The sequence below is a fragment of the Artibeus jamaicensis genome, unplaced genomic scaffold, assembly GCF_021234435.1.
Source record: "Artibeus jamaicensis isolate MK-2021 breed Jamaican fruit bat unplaced genomic scaffold, CSHL_Jam_final contig_432, whole genome shotgun sequence".
NCBI lineage: Eukaryota > Metazoa > Chordata > Mammalia > Chiroptera > Phyllostomidae > Artibeus > Artibeus jamaicensis.
Window position 1 is genome coordinate 12,616,422 of NW_026521828.1, and position 16,598 is coordinate 12,633,019.

At 56.8% G+C, this 16,598-nt stretch overlaps 1 protein-coding gene across 8 annotated transcripts in view; it reads right to left on the reverse strand.

Annotated features, from left to right (window-relative positions):
- Window positions 1–16,598, reverse strand: part of NDST1 (N-deacetylase and N-sulfotransferase 1) — a 58,649-nt gene that overhangs the window by 20,030 nt on the left and 22,021 nt on the right. For 7 of the 8 annotated variants that reach the window (XM_037161923.2, XM_037161924.2, XM_037161920.2 and 4 more), the window contains 3 exons: window positions 9,394–10,291; window positions 3,198–3,692; window positions 8–95 (listed from right to left, as the gene is read on the reverse strand). In XM_037161923.2, the coding sequence (XP_037017818.1) occupies window positions 8–95; window positions 3,198–3,692; window positions 9,394–9,906 (1,096 nt within the window). In that variant the 5' untranslated portion in view covers window positions 9,907–10,291. Of the gene's footprint in view, window positions 1–7; window positions 96–3,197; window positions 3,693–9,393; window positions 10,292–12,379; window positions 12,477–16,598 lie in introns of those variants that run through there. The other variant, XM_037161926.2, reaches the window with a different exon arrangement.

A 16,598-nucleotide genomic window follows, 5' to 3' on the forward strand; every position in this document is an offset into this window, starting at 1 on the left:
CACTTACCTGTGTGGAAGAATTTCCCTGAGTAGCCCAGGTTGAAGGTGAAGTTTGGGATGTGTGTGCGTAGTTCATTCTGTGTATCAAACAGTGCCTAAGATGGGCAGAGGAAAAAGAAGGGGGTGAGGGGAAAGCCGGGAGCCCTGCCCCCCCCCAAGGGCCTGGATGCGCTGTGTTGCTGCAGACCGGCTGAAGTCTGCAGGGCCCTGTGAAAAACGAAAACGAGGGACTCTCGCTCAGAGGCGAGTGACAGCGGAGTCTCACACCTGGTCCGGTCCTTTGGAACGTGGGGCCCTGAGTGGGCGCACGGGCCCCACACCCATGACGCCAGTCCCTCGTGGCCACCTGCACTGGGATTCTGGCACGATGAGTCCTAGACTCCAGCCTGGCCCTGCTGTGCATCCTTGAGAAGGTGTCAGTTTTCCCAACAGTAAAGTGGGGACAATAGCATCTCCCTTATGGAGCTCTTGGAAGAATATAATAAGAGGTTGCACGTTAAACTGCCTGACGTTTGGTCAATGATAAAAAGTGGCGGCATCACAGGTCTGCCTGTGGTCACTGCCCCTGCAAGCCCCTTATCTCCACCTGTCAAATGCAGAGGATTTCTGCTCATAGGTGAAACCAAGGCTGATGTCAAAGGGCCACAGCCTCTCCAAAGATATACTGGACACCCAGCAATGCCATGTCCCTGCGCAGGGCACGCCCAGTGCTCTGCAAGTCAATGAAGGGTTGCTGACATTTCTGAAACAAATGTACGATTGGATTCTGGGGTCAAGGCTCAAAAACGTCCTCGCATGACACAGAGGCTGCTAAGAGCTCTGCAAGAGCCTGCTGTCCGAACAGTCTGCAGAGCCAACGTCCTGGCCCTGCTGGGGCCACAGACTGCCTGATGACACCCACGCTCCAGCTGGGTGGCCTTGGGCAGGTCACCGCAGCCCTCTGAGCCTCAGTGTCCTGCTCTGTGAAATGAAGCTTAAACAGTGGGCACCTCAGGGGGCTGCTGCGAGGAGCCGGAGAGGCAGCGCACCCAGGGCTGTGGAGCGGGCACCGCCCGGCCTGCCCTGCACACACCGCTGCTGGTGCCTTGTTTGAACTGCACCGCACAGCCAGCACTGTACCCCTTCCTGAGGCAACATTCGTGCCTCTGAAAGAGCGGCTCAGTCGCAGCCTGTGCTCGGGATTAAACAAAAAAAAGTAAAACAACTCTGTCCTTTTTGACTCACGAGGACATTTAAGGCAAACGGGACCCTGGCTGGCGAGGCGCTTTGCGGTGTGTGCTGAGCTAAGTGTATGGCGGAGGGCCACTCCTGGTGGTACTCTTTTACAGAACTCCAAACTGCTGGCTGTCCTCCCACTCCAAAAATGCGGAAAGTGGGAACTCAGCAGGGTACCCCCAGGGTTCCTGGGGACACGGTGAGCCTGGAGCCTACCTTCCTCATGGGGGCCAACCCTGACAGGCAGCAAAGACCTAGGTTACAGCAGGAGCCAGCAAGCTTGGGCCACCAGATGACCCCCAGTGAGATCTCAGGAGGAAGCAGGGTTTGTGGAGCAGATCGAGGCAATGCTGCCCTGTCTGGGGGGAGTGCAGCCGGGAGGGCTCAGGGCCCAGCTGTCTCACACACCCCTCAAACCTCACCCAGCACCTCTGGGAGAGCCTAGGGTGTCAGAAAATACCCCGAAAACCTCCCAGCCACCTTGCCTTCTTACTTTATAGTTGAGACTCGGAGATGGGAAGGGACATACCCAAGTCACCCAAGTGAGGGTCAAACTGAAACTTGATTCCCGATTCCCAAAACAGTGCCTACTCTCCAACACCATCCCACACCGCCTGCTCCGCCCTTCTCCTAGGGAGGTGCGAGGAAGAGCAGAAGAGCACTCACTCTTGACCAGGCGGGACAGTGGCACCCCAGCCCCACCCCAGCCTTCCTTCCAACCCCCAGCAGTGACTTCAGAAGGATGAGTCGGCACAGGTGATCTGAGTTACTCGGGGAGAAAAGCATTCCTCCTGGACATCTCTTTTCCAGTCCTCCTGCTAACATCAAACAGAAGTCTCGGTCTGCTGCTAACTCGCCTCTGACACTCGCTAATGTGGGAGAAGAGCGGACAGGCAGTCAGAGGCAGGGGTGTCTCTGCATAGTCCGCCCACTGTGTTGTCACTGGAGCAACCGTTCGACTGTCACGCTGCCCTCCATTTACGGCAATGGGGTCTGCCTTCCCCACTCACACACGCGAGGGCCTTTCCTTTGTTAATAACCGTGAGTGAGTAAAACAGTGAGTACACGAAACTTGTATTTTAAGGATGACTTAATGGTCTCAATGTGCAGGCTTCTGTTCAGTTCTGAGCTGCGTGTCAAACTTTGTTAGTTTGGTAAACACATTTTGAATTAAACATATGCATTCCACTATCTATACAGACCTCAGTTAAAATATGCCTTCTGTGAGATTCAAGCTCTAGTTCTAAGAGTTCAGTAATTCTGGTACTGGCACAAACATTTTTGGGAGTTAAAAATCAGCCCTGCCTGGTATAGCTCAGTGGATTGAGCGCGGGCCTACAAACCAGACGATCACAGTTCAATTCCCAGTCAGGGCACATGCCTGGGTTGCAGGCCAGTTCCCAGCAGGGGATGCACGAGAGGCAACCATACATTGATATTTCTCTCCCTCTCTCCTTCCCTTCCCCTCTAAAGATAAATAAATAAAACATTTTTTAAAAAATCAGCCCTGGCTGGTGTGGCTCAGTGGATTGAGTATCAGCCTATGAACTGAAAGGTTGCTGGTTTGATTCCCAGTCAGGGCACATGCCTGGGTTGCAGGCCAGGCCCCCGGTTCATAGCACGCAAGAGACAACCAATCCGCGTGTTTCTCTTTCTCCCTCCCTTCCCCTCTCTCCAAAAATAAATACATAAACCTCTCAAAAAATGTTTAAGAAAAAACCATGCCTGGATTAAACCATGCCTGCCCCGGCGACTGGGTCCCTCCCTCCACAGACACGTTCTTTCTTGAGTTCCACGCTCCAGACGCAAAATTGAGTTGAGTCTTCAGAGTTGAGACTTCAGTGTAGTGTTAAATGGCCCTGGCTTTGAGTAAGGCAATTAACAAACCCCCCTGGCCAAGGGAGGGGGACTAACAGCACAGGGGACATGCAGGCAGCGAATTCCTGACGCCCGCATGTCCCCGTCTGGCACGCGGGCCCTACCTTCACGTCCTCCACCTTCATGCGAGTGCCCTCCTTGCCCACGAAGATGTCATCGATGTCCACCAGGATGTAGCGGTCCAAAGGCAGCGAGAGGCGCTTGCCCGTGAGGAAGGCCACGGCGTCCACAAAGACAAGCTTGTGCAGCCAGAAGTTGAGGTTGTTGCCGAAGAGCACGCGCTGGATGCCATCGTGCAGGCCCAGGTCCTGGACCACGGTGGCGTGCAGCGCGGCGTGCAGGCCGGCATCCGCGCCCAGGTGCGGGATGGACTCGGACGAGCGTGTCTTGGCCAGCAGCACCGGCTCGTAGGTGGAGTGGTTGGACTGGAACACAGTCCAGTCCTCGCCGGGCAGCACGCCCTTCTCCACCTCGCTGGGCCGAGTCACGTAGAGCAGTGGGGACCGGGGGTTGATGCTGCAGTCCTTCAGGCCCAGGTTCGAGTGCAGGAACAGGGGGAAGCCTTTGAGCTGCGCACTCAGCAGGCTGTTCTCATTGGCCTGCAGTCGGGGTGAGGCAGGGAGAAGAGAGCAGCTGTCAGACCCGGAACCCCAGGGACCACAGCATCTCAGGTGTGCGGGAAGTCAACAGTGTTGGTGAACCCTCACAGCAGGCTTGCGCATCTCTAGCCCTGCAAACCCAGCTCCACCTGGCTGACAATGTACTAGCGAACACACATACCATCCTCACCAAAGTCAGGCCCGGTTTGAGCACTCTACAGGCAGAGGTGCTGGTGATGCTCAGTGACCCCTGTGATGGAGGCATCGCTATCATCCCCACTTTACAGATGCGGAGAATGGGGCCCAGAGAGGCTAGGTAACTTGCCCAAAGCCACGAAGAGAGAGGCCCAGCAGCTGACAGCATGGACCCAACCACCTGGCCCCAGGGAAGCTGGGTGACCTTTCTGTGCCTCAGCTCCCTCTGCTGTAAAATGTGGCTGAGAACTCGGTAGATACCTCAAGGGGCAGTGGAGGAGGAGGAGTGGACTGCTGGCGGAGTGCTTAGGACTGGGCCAGCACTGACTGCTCATTCAGCCCCCACATCAGCCCAGGAGGAAGGTGCCTTTGCGACCCCACTTCGCCGGTGAGGAAGCTGAGGCTTCGTGGGGAGCGTGGGCTTCAGCCACACAGCTGTCAGGAGGAGCCATGGTTTGCCACCGGGTGTCTAGTTCCGCAGCCCACACACCAGGCCGCCAGACTCCACTTCCTGGGGTTCCCAAACTGCTTTTGCACACAAAACTTTCTTCAGGAGAAACCTGACAGGATGCCAGGAGACGAGATCAGAGAGGAGGTATCTACTGGGGGTGTGTAAACAGTGACGTTCCATCCTGCAGCACCCCCAACCCCCTTGGGCCCCTAGCACTTCCAAGGCCACCCCCTCACAGGGTCTGTCTGCTGCTGCCCAGCTCCCTGGGGACCTGCAGACAGTAGTCCCGGACCATACTTCTCCTCTTCCCTGGGCTCCCAGCCTCTCAGCCACCTGCCTCTGGATATGGTACAACTTGTCCTTGTCCCTGCACCAGTTCCATTCTGTCTTCCTGGCCTGGCAAACTCCTGCTCATCCTCCGAAACCCCATGCATATACCCTCTTCCCTGCACTGGCCTCCCTGGGACCACATTAAAGCCTCGACTACAGCAACTTTTACCTGGGCTGATGCATTCCTATTCAGGGTCTCTCTCACCAGCCTGTGCCATCTTGAGGGCAGAGGCTATGTCATTTCTACCTCTGGGTCCCCGGTGTCCAGCAAAGGCTTGACACCCAGAGGAAGCAAACACCTATTTGATGAGCAACTGACTTTTTAAACAGAATGAAAGAGGAACACATGGCTCTCCAGCGCCTGGCACGCAACCGCTGTTCAGTGCAGGTTTCATTTGTTCGCTCCACAACTTGTCACCGTGCTGGACACTGTTCCGTGTCAAGGACACAGCGAGAAAAAAACAGATGGGGTCCTTGCCCTCATGAACCTTAAAGTTGAGCAAGAGAGGAAGACAACAATCAAAACCGCAGAGATAAACACGAAAGGTCAACGAGGCTCAGGCTGCACAGAGGAGGCCCACAGCTCTGGGGCAGCAGATAACTGGCCACAGTCGACAGGCTGCAGAAAGGCCTCCTGGACACGGGGACTTTCCTGCAGAGTGGGACTGGAAGAATGAGTAAACATCCACTAGGGGAGAGGTCGAGGCCAAGTTCAAAGAACAGCAAGTGCTAAGGCCCAGAGGCAGGAGAGGGCTCAGCACAGCCAAGGAGCAGTAGCAAGAGGCCAACACTGAGTGATCACGAGGGAGAGAGGGTGAGGCAGAAAGAAAGGTCAGCTGGGGCCAGACCTGCAGGGCCCTGAAGGCTGCAAGTGGCAGCAGGAGCCATCAAAGACTCCCTCAAAGAGATGACAGGTTCAATTTGCATTTTAAAGGCCCATCTGGCTGGTGTGTGGAGAATGAGTGGGGTGTGGCAAAGCAACAGTGGACAAAGGGCAGCAAACCAGGCCAGAGAAGGAGGCGGGGTGGTGAGCAGGGCTGCCCCAATGCTGGCCTTGTGAGCACTGCACAAGGGCACCTGGCTGTACCCCAAGGGGCAGTCGCATCTGCCCAGAAAGGTGCCTTTTTCTAATTCCCACAAAGGCTCTGCAGGTCCCTGGCCTTGTAAGCTGTGATAAGGAGCTACATTTGATGTTACCAGTGTGTGCAGTACCTACCAACTCCCCATGCTGTCCCCAGCTGGCCTCGGTGCAGAGCACCCCACCCAGAGAGGCCACCTCACCCAGCCCCAGGCTCCCCACGAACCCTAGGCCAGCGCTGGTTGAACAGAACTGCAAAGACAGTGGGGGCCAGTGACATTTTAGGTCCTGTCCGTCACCTGCTGTGGCCTGGGAGGTCACAATGGACCACAGGCACTGGGGGATCCCGTTTCAAAGCCCCGACCCTGAGCTGACTGCCAGGCGCTGACAACTCAGCCGGCTGCCCAGCTGGGAGACACTGAAGAAGGAAAAGCCAAGTCACTGACAGTCCGCCCCAGGCGACAATGAGAGGAGCCGGCTGGGAAAGGGAAAGGGGGGCGTGCCTCACACCACAGAGGCCGGCGGCCACAGCAGGCCTCACCCCAAGGGAAGGGAACCTGCGTGCCTCTCAGCAGCCCTCAGGAGACACTGAATCCTCCCGTGTGGTCCTCCAGGCCGCAGGAGGAAACCCTCACCCGGGCACAGGGAAGCCCGGTGCAGACTCAGGGACTAGCTGATGACCTCGGGAACCCAGGTGTCCGCCCCAGGCTTCGGGCCAGCTTGCTCTGCAGTGCTTACCTGCAGCCGAATTAGAAGCACTGAGTGTGGCTGTCAAATCCTGGCTCTGACTTAACAGCTGTGTCACCCTAGACAGCCATGTAACTTTGTGAGCCTCACTTCCTCCCCTGGAAAGAAAGTGCCGTTTCACAGGGTAGTTGTGCAAATCACTCATGGTAAGGCAGCAAAGCAATGAGCCTGCACACAGTGAGTGTGCAAACAGGAGGTCAGGCAGCCCTTGTCCACCCAGGAACTAGGCTCCTGATGAAGGCCTGCTCCCACTCTGAAGGACCCCACATGCCTTCAGGACTCAGAGCCACAAGACGCCCCTGCCAGCTGTTTGCTGACACAGAGGTGACAAAGCAAGACAGCTGCCATTTACTGAGTGGCCCCAGGGACCAGGCACAGTGCTTGTGTTTTCTACCCACTGTCTTGCTTTATCTTCAACACAGCCCAGTGAGACAGGACCTGTGACTGGCCCCACTTTGCAGATGGCTTGGGTAGTGTCCAAGGTCACTCTGCTTCTAAGTGACAACAAGATCTAAACAAGGGTCTGGACATTTCTCCCCTGTTCCAACACCAGTGGGGACTGGAAAATGAGTCTCCAGATCCCCAGGGTCCACAAACTGCCTGGGTTTGGCTGACCAAAGCAGGTCTTGCAGAAAGAGCCCCCCCCCTGCAAAAAAGTAGCTTGACCACCAGAGGGCGCCCATAAGAGTAAAAAAAAAAAGTCACAAGCTTCTGCTTAAAACCAAGTTGGGTCTTATGCAACAGAGTAGGAAGAGCAGGAAGACCTAGAATTGCCACTGACTCCACAATGAGACTGAGCATGTCCCTGACCCCTCCAGGGCCTCGTGTTCACCTGCAGAGCAAGGAACTGGGGCTAGACAGGATCACGTGCTCTGTTGAACCAATTGTGCCCAGTTACCCTAGCCCATTACTTGGTTCCCAGAGACTGGGGGCTCTGTGCACCGGATGTGCCCTCTAATGCAAATTCTCCTAAATCAATGGTACCTGCGGTTCCTGAACTCACTGCACAATGGTTAAGACTAAGGCCTCAAGAGCCAGACACCTCCTGCTTCCAACCCCGGGTCGGTGCTATTGGACGTGAGTATGGGCACATGTCTTCACCCCTCTTTGCCTCTGTTTCCTTCTCTCTTGAGATCAAGATGGTATCTACCTAGCTTGGAGGATGGCTGGTGAGTTAATTCATGCAAGGCATACAGGACGGGGCATGGCTCTGGGTGAGCACTCAAGAAATGCCAGCCATTCTGAAGCTGTCAGGCTGGGGGCTCTGACTCGATCTGAATGAAGTTCTCAGCAGGAACAGAAACAAAGTCCAGGAGAAAAGGAGAAACAGACCATGAAGACAGTCTGACACTGTGCCACTATAAACCCACGAACCAGGTCAGTACTTCCCAGATAGTGCCCTGCAAGGTGCAGGGTTTTGTGACCGAGCCAGCCAGGGAACAAACCTCACCAGGGTACTCCACTGCAGGACTCCTGGGGGCCTCCAATGACCAGGCCCACAACACCTTCACCAGCAGAGCACCCTGCTGCAGTAAGGCAGGGAAGTACACGCCGCGGGAAACCCGCCAATACACCGGGCTCCTCCCACACAGGGCCCGTGCACAGGGGCAGCCACAAGTGCCCGGTCACGAATGGCCATCCGACAGTGAACATGGGCCCCTTGGGTCCACCTCCTGCTCCCCTCCGCACTCACGTCAAGCAAGACCCGGCTCTGGGACCAGGTCCCTCCAGCGTGGCAGCCCCTTCCGTGCTGCCCAGAGGGCCACACGACTCTTCCCTCACCCCCTTGCAGCCACTTTATCAAGGACGACTCTCCCAGCCATTCCATCAAAAACAGTCCCGAGCACCATACCCACCCCCCCCCCCGTGCCCCTGCCCTGCTTTGTTTCTTTCTGAAGGTGTCACCACCTGCCACATGGCATATTCATTTGTTTACTGTCACCCACCCTAATCTGCGGCAGTGAAATGTCCGCTCCATGACAGCAGGACTTGGCACATTTGGACCACAACTGTGTCCCCAGTACCTAGCACGGGGCCCAGAACAAATTCAGTAAATATTTGCTGAACTGAGAGACGAATGCTCCCCAACACCCAACTGGAGTCCCAAACAGTGCTCGCTTCCATCTGACAGGTCAGAGTCCTCTGGCCAGCGCCTCTGGGTGCCCCACGCAGCTGCCCCCAACCTGCCCCTCCCCAGGGACAGCGTCTCCACAACACTTTCCGAGGGGATCCGATCCGGCAGCCATTCTAGAGGCCCCCCAGAGCCCAGAGTAGCTCGCCCGCCCACCGGGACTTCTTCCTCCCCTTTCCCCCACTGCAAACTGGCTCGGATTCAGGAGGTGCATACATCCCACGCTCCACCACAGACGAGAGGGAAGGTCCTGTGATCTGGAGCCCAAACTCTCTAAGTCTGGGTTCAAATCCTGGCTCTCCCACTTACAGGCTGCACAGACATGTACACAGAACTTCGCCCTCCTGAGCCTTGGTTTGCCCATCTGCAAAATGGGAACGACATACCCCATCCTTCAGGAGGACTGCCAGGACAGGTTTTGGGGGCCTAGCAAGGCACATCCTCTCCTACCTTGCACCCACCCCGGGGATCTCCTTCAGCTGCGTGCCCGCTACAGGCCAAGCTGCATCCGCAGCCACCAATGCCCCTGCCCTGTGCCCCTAATGAAACCTAATCCTTAAAAAGCACTTACTAGGCACCAGCATGGTCTGCTGCAAATGCTTCGTGTATACTCACCCATTTAACCTTCACAGAAACCCTGGGAGGCAGGCACTACCACTACACCCATTCCACAGATAGGAAAAGCCAGGCACTCAGTAAATGAGAGTGGAGACGGGCCTCAGGCTTAGCTGGAGCTCTTGACTGCTTGGGGACCCTGCCCCCTGCGTACCTTGAAGAAGCCGATGATGCCCACGCCATAGGCCACACAGTACTTGTCCAGCAGTTCCCGGTTCCAGGCGTCCAGGTTGACGTACTTGAGGATGTTCTCGTAGATGATGAGGGCAAAGCGGCCTCGGCCCTTGTCAGTGAGTGTGGGCATGTCCCCCTTGCCTGGCGCGATCTCCGTGCGGTACTTGAAGCGGCTCGACTCCAGGATGGCCACCACCTCCTGGCCCAGCTGGGAGTAGAGGCTCTCCACGAACACCAGCACCAGCGGGTCCGTGCGGGAAGGGGCGGCCGCCTGCACGGGCTTGAGCGGCAGTAGGCGGCTGGGGGCCACGGGCGGCGGGTCCCCACAGTCGGGCTCGGGGGCGTCAGCCGAGGGCTCCAGGCCCCGCTTCCAGCCATATAGGTAGTAGGCGGAGACGAAAACACTGAACAGGCAGAAGACGAACAGCAGGAAGAGGACGGTCTGTGGGGACACGTGCCGACACAGCCTGCGGAAGCGTGCCAGGGCGGGCATCCTGGTCCTCGAGACTGCGGCCCCGGCGGCACGGCCCGCCCCGGCCACCCCGAGGCCCCCCGCAGGAGGAGATGCCGGAGCGGTCCACTGACCGACAAATTCACAGACACTTGTCAGGCGAGGCCCTCAGTGGGCAGCAGGAGTGGAGGACCGGGCCGCTGGCCCTTCCTCCCAGCCAGGGGCGCCGTCCGCAGGCTGGTTGTGCTCCTTCCTTCCTCCACGCCCCTTTATGTCACCATGGCAAACCCCCACGTGGTCCTGTGCACAGCAGAAGTGCCCCAGGGCGTCAGGGCCTCCTGGGGGGGCCGGGCAGCTGGCGGGAGGACACTGGCCAGGCCCGGGGGTGCCACATGCCGCTGACTTGGTGGGGCCCCTGGGGCCAAGGCTGTAGAGAGAAGAATCAGAAAGGGAAGAGTCAGAGTGTGGGCTCTGGGGGTCCACTGACGGTAGATGCACAGGGCCTGACCTAGGCAGGCCTAAGTCCGAGTGCTACCGGCCGGCCTGGCTGAGCGATTTGGGCAAGCTCTTTAATCTCTCTGAGTATCAGTCTGCCTACTTAAAAAATGGGGCTGATGTTAGTACCCACCTCATAAGACAGACTGAGGGATTAGGTCCAATGATGCATATAAGTCACTTACAGCAGCATCTGGTGTTTACAATGGCAGTTGCTACTTACTATAATTATCAGAGTCCAAGACTAGACCAAGAACACTCCAGAAGCAGGAAGAAGTGAACAATAAACATTTCCCAGACCTGGAAGCTGGAGGTGGAATTCTAAATCTCACACGAGCGTTCCCCTCAATTACCCGTAGTGCTTTCCCCCATTTCTCTCTCTGAACAGGCCCAGCAGCCCCATCTGTCAGATAAGAAGACTGAGGCTTGCACAGAGCAGCCAGGCCAGAGCTGTGAGGCATCAGTGGCCTCGCCGTGCTAGAAGGCCCCTTCCAGCATCAGTGCCAGCATCTGCAAAACAGCCACCCCGCAGCGCAGAGGAGAACCCAGCGAATTAGTGGGAGGGGCCGGGCACAAGCAACACTGAAGAAACGGCAGCCGTCGCTCTCTGCCCCAGTGCAGCAGGTGCCTCTCTTCCTCAGGGCACACGCCAAACCGTCCACACACCGGGACCCCGAGGGACTGGTGGGCAGGGAGGCATCTCCGTTACTAGGGCTCTGTCCACCTAGGTGGCCAGAACTCCAGGTTCCGGCCTCCCCTTTGGCCGACCGTGGACAGGCAGGCTGCCTGGGCTGTCTCCCTGAGTTCACAAAGTGAACTTGAGTTCAGAGTTCACAGAGACCGCACATGTGCACCCACAGCCCTCAGGCCCCAACTCCGGCCCTCAAAGAGCAGCCCCCCACCTCAGCTCGAGTCTCCCTTCAACATGAGCCTAAGCAGCTTTGGAAAGCTAGCAGGACAGCGCCCAAGACGGTGGGGATGGGGACAGGGGCAGAAGGTGCGAGGGCCTGGGCCGGTGCAGCCAGGGAGGGAAGGCAAACCTCAGACTCAGACCCGGGGGTGAAAACATCCCGAGTCCCCCCAGCTCCAAGGCTACCCGGTGTGTTTGGCAGGGGCACAGCACACAGAGACCCTGAACTTCATTTGAGGACCCTGTCCTAGAGGCAGTGTCTGCAGACGTGTATAAAGATTTCCCCACAGAAACACAGCCCCCAGCGCTATTTATCAATGTATCAGTAAAGGGTGGCACTTCCACACAGAGTGCCCAACACAGGGGACTGCCCTTGGCAATCGTGATGCAAACGTGTGGTGGTGTCCCGGCAGCCCTTCACAACAGGTCAGAGAAGATGTTTACTGACACGGATGTATGGTCACCATGCTGACTGTTGAGGCAAAAAGCAGGTAAAAACAGTATTCACCATTACATTCGGGGTAAAAATGTTCATGCATTGGCCAGAAACTGGTACTAAATACAAAAGAAAAGTTAACGATGAATACCTGAGTGGTTTATGTTGTCCTCTTTTTGTTTGTTTCCTAAACTTTCTACAAGAATCATTTATTTTTGTGAAAATAAGAGAAATAAATGTTTCTGAAAGACAGGCTCAGAAGCGAGGGGCGGGGGTGTGACTCGAGGACACGTCCCGGACACCAAGTCGGCTCCTGGCTCCACGGCCTGCGCCGTATGACCCCACGTACACCCAGCGCCTCTCTGGGCCTCCTGCCAGTTAGAGAGGGGTTGGGCCCAGTGCTCTCTGGGGACCCTTTCACCTCTGAGACCCTACAATTCAGCCTCCGTTATGTGCCAGCACCACAGGAATCCAAGGCCACCAGGAAAACAGGCACCGGCAATGTGGGGGAGGAGTGTGCCAGTGGGGAGGGAGGGCCTTTGAAAGACCTGAGGGCCGCCTAATGTCCCTGGAGGGGCAAGGCCCAAGGAAGGCTTCCTGGAGGAAGTGGTACCTGAACTGACCAGAACAATGAGTAACGCTGCCCAGGGGTGGGAGCGGGGAGGGGCACATACCAAAGCCTGGAGTTGAGGGAGTGCTGGGAGCTTTCCAGGGACTCCACCAGTTAAGAGCAGGAGAAAAGGGGTAAGTTTCCTGGGCGGAGTCAAGAGAGCTGGCTGGCTGGTCCTATCTGTACCCAGGCTGCACCTGCGTCCTACAGACCACAGATAAGGGCAGGCCTCTGCCCTGCGGTCACCATGAGCCCCGCCCCTCGGCCCGGGGCCAGGAAAGGATGCCATGGGTGGGGAGGCGGAGCTGCCCCAGCGGTGAGCTGCTGCTCACCACTGAGGTGTGGGATCACCTGAGCCCGCTGCCTTGGCAGGCCAGGCAGTGTGGCCCAGCCTGTTGCATTAACAGCCTTTCAGTGTGTGCACTAACGATGCCATCGGCGACGTCTCAGGCATCTGGGGGACACAGACCCTTGTGGGAATCAGACAGCATTTTCTCCCAAAGCTATGCTCGTGCCCTAGAAGAGGCTGCAGTGGTCTGGGGAAGTCCAGATCCCACGACCCCAGACTACTCAATGGACCTAAAGCCCTAGGCCCACAGCACCTCGCGGTTACCACGGGAGCCAAGTGGCTTCGTTCAAACCCCAGCCCCAGCGCCCAGGCATCGTGCAATCCCGGGCAAGCTATTTAGCTCTCAGTGCCCCGTTTCTTCGTCTGAAAAGCAGGGGAACTTGTCAGACTCCCCAAAGTCGTGATTACATGAGCTGATCCATCCGCAGCGCTCAGAGCGAAGCGACGTGCACAGTGGGCAGGGTCAGTCACTGTTACCTCGAGCCCCGTCTCGTATACTTGCCACATGGGAGAGAACGGAGCCCGCGAAACACTGTGAAGCTCTGTGCGTGCTCTCTCTCAATCCCCATTTTCAGAGGCTGTGGCCTTTCCCAGGAACTAGATGGACGTGTGGGGAGGGGCCAGATGGTTAGGGGTCAGGAGGCCAGGGAGGAGGCCATGGCAAAGCGCAGGCCCAGGCTCCAGAGAGGGTGAAGGGAGCAAGGGAGTGGGCCCACCAGCCCCCGTCCCCTGGGGTAGGGTGGGGGAGAGCCAAGAGCTTGGTAAACAGCCCGCTGGCCTCTGGTGCTGCCCCGCCACTGCAACCCCGCCCCCCCAGGCTGTTCAAGGCCCTCCCCACAGCCTGCGTTCCAGAGCCCTGGCTCCAGGGACGGAGAACTGGAGGTTTTCTAGTCCCGCCGGAGCCACTGAGGCCTCAAGGACAGCAGAGGGCTGAGGCCTCGACATCCCCTAATGCCTTGTGCCTTGCTGACATCACCAGCCAAACTCCTACCCCTCCCAACCAGTGGCCAATATTGGTCATGAATCTAGGCTTTTCTAATGCAGTTCCCATTGCCTGGAATCTCTGCCCCTACCCCTTGGGACTCTTACTCGCCCTTCGAGACCCCAGTTCCAGTGTCATCCCTCCTCTTCGTCCTCACGCACCCTGCCACCCCATCCCGGAAGGTCCCGTTTCCCAGGCTCCGCCCTTCCCCATTACACAGCCAGAGGCTGGAGACTAGGGTCCTTCGGCCAGACCAAGGCGTAGACTTACGTCCTTTGACGAGCAAAACATTTCTCTTTGATTTAAACTCAGGAGATTTCGCATGAAAGTCAGAACTTCTAAGATGTCTTTAAAAAGAGCCCACTCTGCCCTGGCTAGGTAGCTCAGGTGGTAGGAGCATCATCCTGGTACACCAAGGTTCCAGGTTCGATCCCCAGTCAGGGCACCTACAAGAATCAACTAATGAATGTATAAATAATGGATCATGAAATCAATGTTTCTCTCTCTCCCTTCCTCTATCTCTCTAAAATCAATGAATAAAATTCTTTTTAAGAAAAACAGCGCATTCTGGTGACATGCAGCATACATCCCTACTGGCCACATCAGCTGAGGCACTTGCACACCCTCCCCAGACAGGCTGGCCACACACTCCGCAGTCAGCACAGCCCCACAGTCGGCCCCCCTCCCTCATCTGGCTTCCTGCCCAGTCTCTGGGTGCACCTGAGCGTGTGCTCCATACTGAGGAGGTGTGGGCGTTTCTGCCGCCGCCCGGCGCTCTGCAGGCTGCAGGGCCCAGGGCTGGACCAGGACTCACTGACCTCTGAAGGGGCAGGCCCTGCCCGGCAGCTGGCACACAGAGGTCCTCCCCAAACACCGATCTCCTCTCTTCCCCTTCCCCAGATGCCTGGGTGTCTTCGAGGACGGGGACAGGACTGACTGACGCTGGAAGCTTCCATGACTTCCCCAGGCATCCGTCCTTCCTGAGTACCCAGGATGTGAAGAAGTGAGCAGCTGTTACTGTTCCCAGTTTACAGATGAGAAGACTGTGGCTTCAAGGTGAAGTGACTAGTCATAGTTACATAGGAAATGCTAAATCGACTCAAAATCTTGTCATTTCTCCATGAAACTCAGGGGTTTCTATTTTTAAAAAAACAGTAATACCATCATAATTATTGTCATTGGTATTTTTACTGCTGCTGTGTGCTGAGCATTTATCGTGAGCCTGGCCATGTGCTAATAAGCACTTTCACACACCTCATCTCATTTAATCCTTGAAACTAATACTGGTATTTTCACATTTACAATTGAGAAAAATGAGGCTTAGAGAGATTAAGTCATTTGCCCCAAATCACACAGCTAATGGGTGGCAGAGCTGAAATTTGAATTCAGACCCCACGAGAGGGGGTCCAGAACCTGCAGGGGAAGCTTGGCCAGGACGGGGGACAGCAAGAGGGAGCCTCAGTCACAGAGGCCTCTAGCCCTCAGCCAGGCTCCCACTGTGCTCTCCCAGCCCTAGGTCCAGCTTTCCCTGCCAAGGTGCTGGGGATAATGAATGAGATGCTCTGGTTGTCATGGAGACACCATGGCAACTCCGCACTTTCGGGAAATACCACAGTAACTGTGGCCACTGCTCAGGAGTCGAAAGTCACTCCCTACCCCACCCTCCACTCTGAAATGCTCTGATTCCCCCACAATCCTCTCTAGGGCCCAGAGAGAAAGGAAGCAGAGGTATACGGGCTTTCCTAGAGACCAAGCTGTCTGGAGATCGGGCCGGGGAGGGTGTCTGGCTGTGCTCTGGATGGACAGGGAAACCCTGGGGGTGCAATCGAGAGCTCCCTGAGATGAAGTTCCTCGCCCCTTTCATGGTGAAGTGCACATATCATGTGATCTGAGAGCACTCAGTGCCTACTGTGTGCAGCAGGCCTTCTGCCAAGGGCTGTATATTTGCCTCAGGCTGTGTCGCCCCAACAGTCTGAGAGGTAGCAGTGGGGTGGCTGCCAGCATGGCAGTTATGGGCTCAGGCTGGAGCCAACCAGCCAGGCTCAAGTCCAGCCTCTATTATTTATTGGCCTATGACCTCTGAGCAAACCTGGCAACCTCTCTGAGCCTCAGTTTCCCCAAGTGTAAACTGGGGTTTATGCTTTTAGATATGCTGCCAGACTAAGAGAGATGATGTGGATAAAACAGCCCCATGCCTGGCACTCGGCAACATAGGTTAATAAACTTATTATCCACTTAACAGATTTGGAAACTGAGGCTCAGGAAGGAACTGGCCCAGGGCTGTAGATCAAATTAATAGTGGATCCAGAAAGAGAAGAAGGGGGGTCAGGTCTGGGAGCAGCCTGGGAGTTAGGGACAAGCCGGTGACAGCTCCTGTTCCTTCCCTCTGTGCTGACTAGGAACGAGGGTGGCCCTGGGCACGGAAGATGCAGGGCTCTGGGCTCCAGGGTTCCACGTCTCTGGTATGGGGCTGCTGCGGCCCCTACAGCCCCACATGCTCGCCCAGCCCAGATCTGATTTCTCGCCTGGGCTACTCCTGCCAATGTCCCCTGTGCCTCCTGCATGCACATGCACACAAGTGCACAGACATACTCATGTGGGACTTCCATGTTCACACGGTGCCATCAACAGGCATGTGGGCCACAGGTACAGGAGCAGGGCTGGGGTGCTGGGAGGAGGTGCAGGGAGAGCCTTGGAAGCAGGCTCAGAAGTATGTGAATGGGCCTTGGGCTTGGGGGAGGAGAGGTGGCCGCAGGCCAGGTTCTAACAGCCCTACATGCAATCCCAGGAACACTGCCCACAGCTGACCCAGTCCCTTTCTGCCTGTCACACCCCGGCACAGTCACCTCACCACCCACCACCCAGCCACACCCCACAGCCACCCCGCCTCACCAGACGCCTGGCCCCAGCCCACCCCACCCACCATGCACAGCCCAGGGCAGAAAATCCTCT